The sequence below is a fragment of the Carcharhinus amblyrhynchos genome, chromosome 3 (assembly GCF_965287045.1).
Source record: "Carcharhinus amblyrhynchos chromosome 3, sCarAmb.v2.hapA, whole genome shotgun sequence".
NCBI lineage: Eukaryota > Metazoa > Chordata > Chondrichthyes > Carcharhiniformes > Carcharhinidae > Carcharhinus > Carcharhinus amblyrhynchos.
In genome coordinates this window covers 95,172,662-95,185,184 of record NC_137326.1, presented here as the reverse complement: position 1 = coordinate 95,185,184, position 12,523 = coordinate 95,172,662, and the positions used below count along the sequence as shown (strand labels likewise).

The following is a 12,523-nucleotide window of genomic DNA, read 5'->3' as shown; positions in this document are numbered from 1 at the left end:
GTTGATTTATCAATCCCATTCTTAGATGTCTTCTATAACCTAACCTTGTTCTGTGAAATCAGGTGAGACACAATGAAATGCTGATGGTTTTTGGGAAGTTTATTAAAATTGCACAATGGAGGCACAAAACACTTCCTTATACTGACATGTGATAATCTCTTAAATGGCTCATTTGACTAATCTGAAAGATAGAACTCTAACCACAAAACTAGATAAGGTGCAGTCTTGCAAATTGATTATCAAATTGTGAACAATGTAGAATCTGTGCATAATAACTTGTCTTTAATTTGCAATTCAAAGGGTTTTGTGAATCTCAATCTTTTATGTAAACCATCCATATATCTATTTGATGTGAAGTCTTAGAATTGTACAATGTTAGCCTTAGTTTGGATGCTAAAATTATCCACATGCAACAACAAAATACACAGCAATTAAACAGTTGTTGAAGCATCTATTCTCAATTTTATTAACATTTCACAACATACACAAAAATGCACAAAATAGTTACTGCTCAAACTATATAGGCAAAGAGAAAAAGTTGTTGTGAATTAGTTTATTAGTGTACCAAATTAGTAATAATCTCTTCTATTAGGTCACATTGTCCTCTTGCTTTCCTTCATTTCAAATTGGAATATCTGGTTGACAGACAAAGGCTTTCAATACTTATACATGGGAAGCTTGGGAGACTACTTTCTCACTTCAGAATCAAAAATAATTTAAAACTGAAGGGGATTCATTTTACAAATAATTATAAAAGGCTAGAAATATTAAGAAATGAAACATTCAACTTTGTTATAAAATACCATATTTCAGAAAAGCAGAATACAAGTATACACAATTTATCTCTATTCTACTTGACAAATTTTGTGGTGGGAAAAGAAAGGCCAATTAATAGCATAGCGTTTTGGATTCGTAGGTGAAATCAGCAAAAAGCCATCAATAATGAGAAAATTCCATCCATTTGTTTGGGAGCAGCCTCAGACTTTACAGTCTTGTGATTGTAAACAATGGAGGATGGGAAAATCAAACCATGAGGATTCATTAGACTTTGCATTTTACAATCAGAGGTTTGCTGAATGAGTGAATTTTATGAACACCAAATGAAGATCTTGTACTGTAAAATAGGTCTTTTAAAAATGCCAGAATTGTCCCTGTTGGAATCCATATTTCTGTGGTCTTGTGCAGAAATTTGAATAACTTAAATGTTACCTTAATATCAATGTTCAAATTAAATTAATTACAGGCTCAGGAGGTCTGTTAATGTTTTCTAATATGTAACTAATGTTTTTAATATATGTTAAAAAAATGCAGGTTTATTGTCAACATAAAGGATGCTCTCCAGCTATTGGACATAACCAAGAAGGTCCACATCACAGAAGTCAATTAAATTTCAATAGGCTGCCTTAAGTTAAAATTGTTTTCACTCCATAGAAGTTAGAAAGCATTATATGATCTTTTCTTGCAACATACACAATGAAATGCTTTACATTGCACTATAAATCTTTACAATCTGATCAGATATCTATTATTTGTTCAATACAGTAATTGTCTTTGATGAACTTGCAGCCAGCTAGAAATGTTAAGAAATCTGGAAAAATGTAACTGTAAACAATTTGAGAATTTGATGCATTCACCGTTGATTTACATTCCATTGAAAATTAATGTCTAAAACCAGAGCTACAAAACATGAAAAAAGGCCAATTAAAATATAGATACACTTGCTTACATGTAATAATTTAAGATACACAGTATAGGAGCTACTGTCTCAGAGCTCCCTCCTTTTGTTAAAAATTATCTTCCCTCCATTTGATCCAAAGCTTTTATATCTCTCTCTTCAGTTGAAACAGAAAGCATGATCAGCACTTGGTACCTTTCCATTGCTTTCAGTGCTACGAGCAACTGACAAGAAACTCTGTGCAGTAGGTCCAAATAACTGCTCCTCATGTAATGGTATATTTACTACTGCCCAGGGAGGGTTTAATCTTAGTTGTCTGGTTAAGAACAGGTAAAGAAAAAGCATCTTGAGATTAGCAAGACTGAAACTCAAATGATAGTCATCTGACTGGATGATCCAGTTTTGCCAAATTTGCATGACTTTGTCACGTCACCTACATTTTCCCAAGTTTTCATTATGTTCCAATAACTAAAATGGAAATATTTGCTCTAGAAAAATGCTCGTGTTGTTTCAACATTGCCGCGGAGTACTTCAAAAACAGAATGCGCAATACCATTTTGTACAGTATGTCTGTGGATGTTAATATTTATGAATAGGTTAGTCACTGAATAAATGGTTATGTTCCAACAGTAATATATCTTGCATAAAAGGCTATCAAAAAAAGTATTAACAAATTAATTCTATTCAATTAGAATCAAACATCTGTAAAAGCTTTATGTGGACTTAAGTGTCCTAATGCCTTGCCCATATTCTAACCATTTATAGTCACAGCTTTTTAAGCAAACAAGTTATGAATCAACATTTACAAGCTGCATATATGATGAGCTGTTTGCCTCATACAGTAGGAGCATCCAGTAAACAATGGAAATATTAATCCTACACTCAAAACATTAAATTCAGAGTGTTGGAAATTACCTGACAAGAAACCTGGAAGTGGTATTTCAAGAGTATTCTTAAACTAAAATGTTGTAAAATAGTGATGACATTTCGAAAGGAAAAAAAATGTAGAATTGAAGAATATGACTGAAATCAGCATGGCCTCAAGCCACTGAAGGGTGTCAACTCACTGTTCCCCACTTCAAAAAAATTAAACTAAAAATTGCACAATGCGAGATTTATTTTTTTAAAAAAAACTTCAACTATTGACTGAGAACTTATGAATATGCCCAATCTTGTTGAATGTCCCTTATATCAAATGGCAACTTTCAGTACTTTAATGGGAGGAATATAATTTCACTATCATTTCTGCTTGGTCATTACGCCATACATAGACTACATAGTGTGCTGCTGTTCTACTGGACAGACCTGAAGGATCTCAAGTTTGGATTCACTCATCTTGGATGGTGATGGGAGCTGACCCAGAACAAAAGTAAAATCAACTAGAATTTGTCCGACTGCAGGAACCAGGATTAGGCTCAATTGTAATGGTATAGTTTCATGGAGAAAGCAATACACCCAAACTCGATGACCATACTTAGAACAAGAATAGACCCTTGGGCAAGTCAGAGGCACAGCAAAACATTTGGGAAGTGACATAATGGCATAAATCACCTCCTTCAAGCAAGGAGTTTAAAAAGTATGGGTGGATTAACAGTCCCATCTGCTACTTTTTTTGTCCTAGAAAAATGTTGTATGAAACATCCAAGTGATATGGACAAATGTTGCTATCCCACCTCTTTTTAATCTTTTGTAAGAAATGTCATTTCTACCCCAATTGTGTTTATACCAATATCTGTACACAAAACAGCATTATTTCTTTCACCGTCTGTACTAAGGACAGATAAAACTTTAGACAAAGGACTTCATTAATTTATCAGCAAACCTTTTCAGCTTACTCTGGTCTTCACTTCCTCAAAATTAGAGAAAAATACAGATTCCTCTGTATTTCTACTGTCGTAGAATTCATTTGCAATTGCATCATTTAATTTGATCTTCAATTATGTCAACTATTTGGATAAAAGTATCTAAATCATTCATCGTGAACTGAACTAAAATTGATTATTTAGCAATAAAGCCATATATATCATCTTTTTACTTAGACTAATAGCTCTTAATACAGAAAGGGTTAGATTCTATATAAATGTATCACGTACATTAAAAAATTAGAGTGAGTAAAACTGATTCATGTGCTTTAATACAAACTCCCATAACTGAATACAAATATTGGTGAATCTGAAACAACATTGGAAAGGCATATCTGTGTGAACTCCTTTTCTCTTCCAGCTGGTTATATTCTGATGCGGCAAGACAATTTACTGTATTTAGAAGCATACTGGAATACCATATACATTGCATACTAATGAAATTGCAGTACCATTTGCTAATATTCTGTTTTAATCCTTTGCAATGCAAAAGCATCCAAAGCAAATAAGGACTTGAGAATTAACAATCTTGTACAGAGTACGTACATACATTATTTACATCCAAGGATGCATTATGTCAAAGGATCAAGTACACTTTAGGACTGGAATTGAACAGCAATATTGTTGCAAGGTAGCAGTTTTTACTAAATTGGCATATTGACCTTGCATACATTTGAGAATTTCAAATTCTGTTAGTTTGAATGATCGCATAATTAATGATATTATGGCAACATTAAAAATAGCAGCCAGCAAAGCATAAGCTGCATAATCCCAGCCCGAGTGCAATCGAGATTCTTCCAGGATACGACATACTCAGTAAAATGAGAAATAACCATTAAATATTTTTAAAAAGTCCTAAGCATTGTAGCTCAACACGAGTCTTGTGCGTTTAAGTTTCTCGATGGTTATTTTTGATAATAGATTTACACTTACTAATAGGTGTCTAAATTGTAAAACCACTTCAATGCTGCCTTGAGGCAACTTTTTGATGAAGTTAGTCTGTTCCAGTACAGCTTGCCAAATCCACATATAATTCAATCAGCTGCATTGAAAAATGTTTCCATCAAGTGCGATATATCCTTCAGTTACCTCATTTTTATCAACAGAGTGTACTGATTACCAGTTTTCTGTTTCTTAAGGTTGGAAACGTTTAATGCAGTTTCTGTCCCCAGCTCAACAGAACTTATTTATCCATGAAGATTTAGATAAACCATTCTATCAAAACATGGAGATATCCTGGCACACTCTTCAGGTCCACATTATGATCAGACAGAACAGCTCAAGGCAAAAATGAGATTTTAAAATCAACTTGTTAAGGTTTCAACACATGCAAAAATATAGTTGCATATGCTTAAATCATGTGCTGTACTAACAAAACCCAAAAATATATAAATTATACAAAGTATAGATTCAGAAGTGATTAATACTGCACAATGCACAGCTCTTAATGGAAACTATATTGGACTAAACAGACTTTCTGTAAAGATTAAAATTTGATGATTTATGAACTGAAACCATCAGAACAAACAAAATCCACAAGGCAGAAAGGCCACAAAGTGCTTGAGGAAATTTTCTGGACAAAGTCACCTACTTAGGCATTAGATTCACACTTGTAACATATATTGGAATATTACATTTCTTTCTTCAAAGCACTCCATTTGTAACATTAACATTCTTTTCACAGGTATTTATAGGCTGGTTTCTTTACAATATAATTGCTTTTACAGCAGATTTGTTTCTCAAACAGTTCTTAATACAGCCAACATATATCCCACAATAAGTCCATGCAATATTTTAAAGGGAACACTAAACAAATCAATCTCAAATTATCTTGCTTTACATTCATTACCGTCATATTTTGGGTGTCAAGTAAACTACTAATTCTAAAATATATCACAGGAGCGCTTGACAAGTTCAGTTAGATTTCCGCTTAGTTGGGTATTAAAGTAGCTGATTTACAGCAGTGTTATTCTGTGAACTGGTACGGAAATCACAATCACCATTTTTCTGCTGTTCTAAGTGAAGATTTTGCACCAGGTTAGATTGGAAGTGATGCATTTCTCACATTAAATAAAAGTTGTAAAATAAACCCGGGCAGCATGATTTCAATATTGAGTAAAGAATTTAAAACATTTAAATTATTTTTCTGATTAATAAAAGGTGGTTGCAGATAAATAGCTGAGGACATTAACTACCATTGATTATAGATGGCTTCCAATGTTAAAAAACTTGCATGGTAGCAAGGGGAGATTTGTTTTGCACACTATCAGCTAAGGGGCTGTAAAGAATTATGCTTAAATGATTTTAAAAAAAGGTGTTCAGTCAAACTACGAACATTGAAAGTTTTAAGGGAAAAAATAACAATACTGAATCAATAATGAAAAACAGTCCATAAAGAAACATAGAACTAAGATAACGTAAAATTTAGATTTGTTCAACTGTTCCCTGCCAAATGAAGTGATTCTGTCTTTTTAAGTCATTGCCATGGTGACGATGCCAGCCTCTGGATCAGAGCAGATTTTCTTCAGGAATCAGACATTGAGATTTAACAGCAGATTAAAGTTTCACAATTGACTCATCTTTCTCAGTGTTAAAATCTATCTGGGGTTTTCTGGTCCAGTCAAATCCTTTGGTCTTCTATGTTCTTGCATTGAAACAGCATTTTCGTTATCCATCAAGCAGATAAACTACAAGCTCATAGGTGGCCATCATTATAGCGGTGTTTGGAATCTGTCTGACCAGATGAGTGATAAGACCACGATAGAGTGATCTGTAACCTTCTTCAGATATTACTAAGGAAAATGTCTGAAAAAACGATCTGTATTTTGTTCCTTCTTCTCGTAGCCTAGTTCTTATGACCTCTGTATAAAAACAATTTCAAAAACAGTCAATCAATTTATGGTCAAAAAATCTGCAACTTAACAGTGCCAACAACCAGTTTCTTTTCACCTGGGGACCTTCACTACTAGTGAAGGCACTTGTTTCAGTCTGTGCTGGAAATCCAATCCCCAATTTTGAAAGAAAATGTTCAAATCCACAACACACACAACCTTGTCCATTTCCTATGAGCATATGCCTCCCCCCTTTCACATTTATAAAGTCTGTTTGGTTGCATATCTGTAGATGTGGTTTACAGAACACTGCATAAGTTCTGAATAATCTGATGTTCAAGGCGCTGTTGAAAAGCATCAAAAAATCTGTAGGTGGCACAAACTAATGTGTCATGTTTTAGTACACAGTGAAAGGTATTGTTTCTTGCGCGCTACAAACACATTCTTACAGGAGAGAGTGCAGACGGTAGTATTATAGTCATTGTGAGGATGTAGATATCAAATAAGGCAATAACTTTAAGTTTACATCTAGGTTACTAACTCCAAATAATCTTATTTCAGCATTTCTGAACAAGCTCCAGATAGAGAAAGAAGCAGCATGGGATGGGTATTCCCCATTGATGCACAATTCACAGGTTGGTATAGTTTACCATAGGGTGATATTTAACAAGTAATTAGTACTATATAAATAGTATATAGTTACTGTGGACCTGGATGTGCAACTGGGAAAATAGGCTTGATACAATAAACAAGTTGTGGCTCCATTATGGTAGAAATTGTCTTAGACAAAGATAGTCCTCCATACAAGTAGTAACGCAGAAATATAGGAATAGGAAGTGGTCAGAAAGGGTGGAGGAGAAGTGATGGCCTTGGAGAGGATTCAGAGGAGGTTGATGAGAATGATCCCAGGAATGAATGGCACGGCGTACAAGGAACTTTCAAGGATTCTTGGTGTGTTCTCAATGGAGCTTAGAAGGGCGAGGGGATCTCACTGAAACTAGCAAAATACTGAACGGCCTGGATAGAGTGGATGTGGAGAAGTTGTTCCCATTAGGACCTGAGGGCACTGCTTTAGAACTGAGATGAGGAGGAATTTTTTTCAGTCAGAGGGTGGATCTGTGGAATTCATTGCTACAGAAGGCTGTGGAGACCAAGTGATTGAGTATATTTAAGACATAGACAGAGAAGTTCTTGATTGGTAAGGGGGGGGGGCAGTCAAAGATGATGGGGAAAAAGGCAGGAGAATGGGTTTGAGAAAAATATCAACCATAATGAGATGATGGAGCAGACTTAAATGAGCCAAATGGCCTAATTTTGTTCTTGTTTAATGGTCTAAATTAGAATATATTTTATGACCCTAGGGTGAACTGCATTTTTAAAAAAAAAAGTACTTAAAATCTAGAAGACACTGGAAAAAGCACCAAAATAGAGCAGAGATTCAGGTACGCATAAGAAAATACTAACCATGAGGATATGCTATACTGGTGGCGCATGTTTTAGATGTTGCAGCAGCTAGCATCAGGGCAATAAAGTCAGAAGCATATTTTACAGAATCTTCTTCGGGATCCACGTTTGAAGCGGTCTTTGATTGCACCAGTTTTTGCTTTATGCTTTCATAAATTACAAAATGAATCACAGTCTCGGAGATGCCTGCGTAGGAAGCAGACATTCCTCTGTAGAAGCCTCTGATACCATCAGAGTGATATACTCTTCTCACACATTCAAAAGCATTCATTCGCCTTTCACCTCGGTTCCTAAAAAAAAAGGACCAGGAGATCATTTCAATTCTAACATTTCTATACTCCCCGCCTCCATAATATCTCCATACCTTCTAACAGAAGGAATATTACAGCAGTAGCAACTAGCTGTTTTTGAGCAGACGACCAACCCTTTCCAAATATTAAAAATCAGCTTCATCTGTTCTTAAAACACATTACAAAACAGTAAAAACGCAAAGCGCAAGAAGCATGTAATTTGTGATAATTGGTTAAATGTCAATAGGATTACCCCAGTGTTAAAGAAAAATATATTTTGCTGATCATTTTTTAAATTCTGATTGTATAAATATAGTAGTACTGTGTAGTCTCCTCATGTTGGCAGGCATTAAATATAAAAGCCCAAGCTACTATAGCATAAATGCCAAGATTGTCTGTCTGCATTTTTCAGGAGACACTGCATTTCTAATACCCACAAATATAAATTATAGAACTACTGGCACGATCTTACTTGCCGTCCATGCCATGCTCCTGCTGCAGTGAAATCAGAGAATTTGGCTGCCAAATCTCCGTTCACTGCAGTGGAATGGGAATATCCCACCAGCAAGAATGGTGGGCAAGGTTCTGACTTACCTATTTCCTGACACTAAATTGTTTTCATTGACAACATCACTGATATCAGTTTTCAAGTAGGTTGCATTGCTCTTGAATACCTTCTTTTTCCATTTGTAAAATTTGTTTTGATTTGATACCCCCCCTTTCAATTTTCTTTTAATACTTCTTTTCCTAGATTTTGTAATCTTTGTTGTTCTTTATATTTTGTGCAGTTGCTAGGATCTGCACTTTTTAAAATGATTTTTCTTTTAGTTTTATATCATCTCTTAGTCCTTTAGTTTTCCGTCTTTTTTAACAAGTAGATTCATCTTCCTTAGAGATGTACAAACTGGTTCTGTCTCATTTAAAATTATGTTTTCAACACCTCTTATAGTTCCTCTGATATTTCCCAGTTTTCTATGGATACTCTGTCTCAGCACATTGTAGATTTCAGTAAGGCTAACTACAATCTTAGTAGATGTTGCACATTTCTTCTTTTTGAAGTGTTAAATCTGATACTAGATTTGCTATCAAGATAAATATTCATGCACTATTTGACATGCATTTGCACTATAACATGCACTGCATGTTAGCTAAAGTATTATTTTTTCTTAGTGTCACAAGTAGGCTTCCATTAACCCTGCAGTGAAGTTACTGTGAAAATCCCCTAATCGCCACACTCCAGCACTTGTTGGGGTACACTGAAAATAGTGTAGCACTGCCAATGCATTTAATCAGCACATCTTTCGGACAGTGGGAGGAAATTGGAGTATCCAAAGAAAACCCACGCAGAACTTGCAGACTCCACACAGACAGAAGTGACTGAAGACGGGAAATGAACCTGGGTCCCTGCGCTGTGCGGCAGCAGTGCTAACCACTGTGCCACTCTCTACTTAGGCAGGTCACTAAATAACTATCAAATTGAATATCCAATGTTCCTTTGTTAGGTCTAGGACATCTTGATGCACAAAACTATCCCCAGGAAGAAATCCACCACTTTTCTGACAGATGCTAGTCTATTTATCTCAAATCTATATGGAAGTTAAAATGCCCCATGAAATCAATTCTACTGTTACCACTCGTTCATCTAATCTTGGATTTCACAGCTTACATACTTCACAGCTGCTGCCAGGAGACCTACATACAACTCCCACATCAATCTTAAATCCCCTTTTTATTTCTTAATTCTACCCATAGAGTCTCCATTGCCTGCATATCTCTCACAACATCCTCTCTTAGCAATGAAAGTGAATTCATCCTGAAATCACCAAGACTACTCCTCCTTCTCTACCATTTTCCCTATTTTTTCCAGAAGCAGTATAAACCTGGTATATTTGGTTGCAGTCCTATCTCGAACGACTACCACACCAAACCAAGGCTTAGGTACTTGACCATGTTGCATATTTGATACAGCACAGCTGACCAAAACACATCTGAGGGCATCTATTTTAAAAAAAAGAGTTCATTATCTCTGTGTGGAACTTTTGACACTTGCTTAACAAGGTGCAATAGTTTGTATGAAAATATAACATAGTATGATAACAAGTTTTAGTTTTCCCCATAAATACTAAAACAAAAATGTCTTATTTACCGTGCTTCCAATTGCAAGCGTGTCTTTATTAGCCAAATGGGGTTGGTGGCTGTAATAGCCGTAAAGCCTGGGAAAAAATAACAAGTATTCAAAACCATGTAAATGAACACTAAAATCAGCACGAGTTCAATGATCTACTCAACAGGTCCACATTTTAATATCTGCTGCATACTAAATACATATAGCAATTTAGGAATTTGGTGCTGGTTTATTTTCCAAACTAGCAAACGCCCTCAAGTTTATTAAAATAAATTAAGAATGACTGACACTGTGAAATGGAAATATGCATGCACTGGCAGGTCTGCTCACAAGTAAATTTTACTTGCCTCCCAGAATAAAAACACTAGTCACACACAAGGGGTTGGAGGAAAGGTGATCAGAATTACTTTGGTCATCATGAGATTGAAATTACCTTCTTTCTGAATGTATTTCTGTATCATCTCAAATGCTGATCAGAACAATTTTCCCACAGAGATAGGAATAAGTTGTAATAACTTTAACAAAAATTACTTATGAAAATGCGGGTACCACAGGCTTCCATTATTTACCTTTTACATCAAGTGAAAAGACATTGCTGCCCATAGCTTGAGCGAATTCAAAAACTAATTCTTGGAACAAGAACTTTTGCTTTCAACAGCAAACTTCATTTTAAAATTTTGGTGAGTTCCTCTCACAGCACACTAAGTAAAGGCATTAACTATGAACAAGGTTCCAATTTTATGTCATGCTAGTTGATAGCTGCTAAGTTAGTTAACTGTCCCTGCCACTTAACTGGTTAGAATGTGGGAGCTGCATCCATACCAGGTAAAGATAAAAGCAACTCAATGTCCATGAACCACAAAATAACCTACTGATACTTATTGTGTAGGCTGACATTGGGCAAGATTACAGAGAACTGCTGACATCTGTAAAGTCAGCATGCATCAAGATTCAACAGTTAAGATTCAACTCCATCATTGTTGGTTTGGAGTCACATGTAGATCAGACCAGATAAGACAGCAGATTTCATTCTCTGAAGTATTTTAGAGAACCATGTGAGAATTGCTTTTTAAAAATGATAATCAAGAGTCTTATTGTGACCACTGATGGCCACCAAGGCATTCCAGCCTACTAGTTCGACCACTTCTTGCTTTGTGTTATTGGTACAATAAACAAAGTCTGCTATCCAAAACTAAGGCAGGGTATTCACAAATCTCACCTAAATGTTTCACAGGACGCCTAATCTGCCAGCATCTGTGGAGAGAAGCAGAACATAACAGCTCTGTTACCTTTCATCAGAAACCCCCAGATGATGGGTCTCAGATCTGGAATATTTTGTTTCGCTCTGCACAGATGCTTCCATACCTGCTGAGTAATTCCACCATTTTCTGTTTTTATTTCAGAGTTTCAGTATTCAGTGTATTTTGCTTTTGTCTTATCAAATAAAAGATAGTTTTATAACATGAAGAATCACATTTTTTCTAAAATAGGCATCACAACCAAAAACAACATTCATTGTCTATCCTTAGCTGCCTTCAAGGCAGTATTCGTGGGCCTTTTTAAACCACTGCAGCCAGTGCAATGAAGCCATTGTCCTTTTTAACTTATTGATTTAATGGATGGCTTGCTTGGCTGCTTCAGCAGGTAGTTAAAAAAGTTAGCTCTTGGAGGCAATGGTGTGAGTCTGTGATTACATGCAGGCTAGACCGGTAAGGTGGATGGTTTCTTCTGAATTTTGCAAAACACTCAAGCGCCCAAAGAACCTGAAGACTGAAGTTTTGAAAATGGTAGCTTGGTGCAATGTAACTAACATGTATAGGCAGGATAGTGAAGGTGTGCAGTACATGTTTTGTTTTATAACAAAAATATGGTATTCAGACCCTGGAGTAGCAAACTTTTAAATACTACTGGTACACATTACACTACAGGCTGCCATCAGCACTCAGTTCAGTTCTCACAGGGTTAAAGCTAGTTGTTATTTGTGATTACACTTACAATAGGAAGTGACCAGATGTGTAGCACGGGATGACAGGATTTCACTCTTTTCTTGGGAAAAATGTACAGTATGTGCCTAAAATAGACATAGCCTTTCTGTATCACAACAACAAGCACTGACCTTATCAGATGAACTTGCAATATTGAAGCTTTTATTAGAACTCAAATAATTAATTGCAAGTCTCATTCAAGTTGAGTTTTTCCCCCCTCTTGAATGACTGAATTAAAACAGGGCCAAAATGTGATAATAAAAAAAACTTATATTTAAACACTGGAGTACT

General features: G+C 35.6%; 1 protein-coding gene across 1 annotated transcript in view; it reads right to left on the bottom strand.

Annotated features, from left to right (window-relative positions):
• Positions 1 to 439: 439 nt before the first annotated feature.
• Positions 440 to 12,523, bottom strand: part of LOC145340939 (solute carrier family 25 member 36) — a 66,275-nt gene continuing 54,191 nt past the window's right edge. Inside the window, exons 5-7 of the mRNA XM_080185543.1 lie at positions 10,269 to 10,335; positions 7,833 to 8,122; positions 440 to 6,398 (exon numbers count right to left, since the gene is read on the bottom strand). Of these exons, the coding sequence (XP_080041669.1) occupies positions 6,205 to 6,398; positions 7,833 to 8,122; positions 10,269 to 10,335 (551 nt within the window). The 3' untranslated portion in view covers positions 440 to 6,204. The remainder of the gene's footprint in view (positions 6,399 to 7,832; positions 8,123 to 10,268; positions 10,336 to 12,523) is intronic.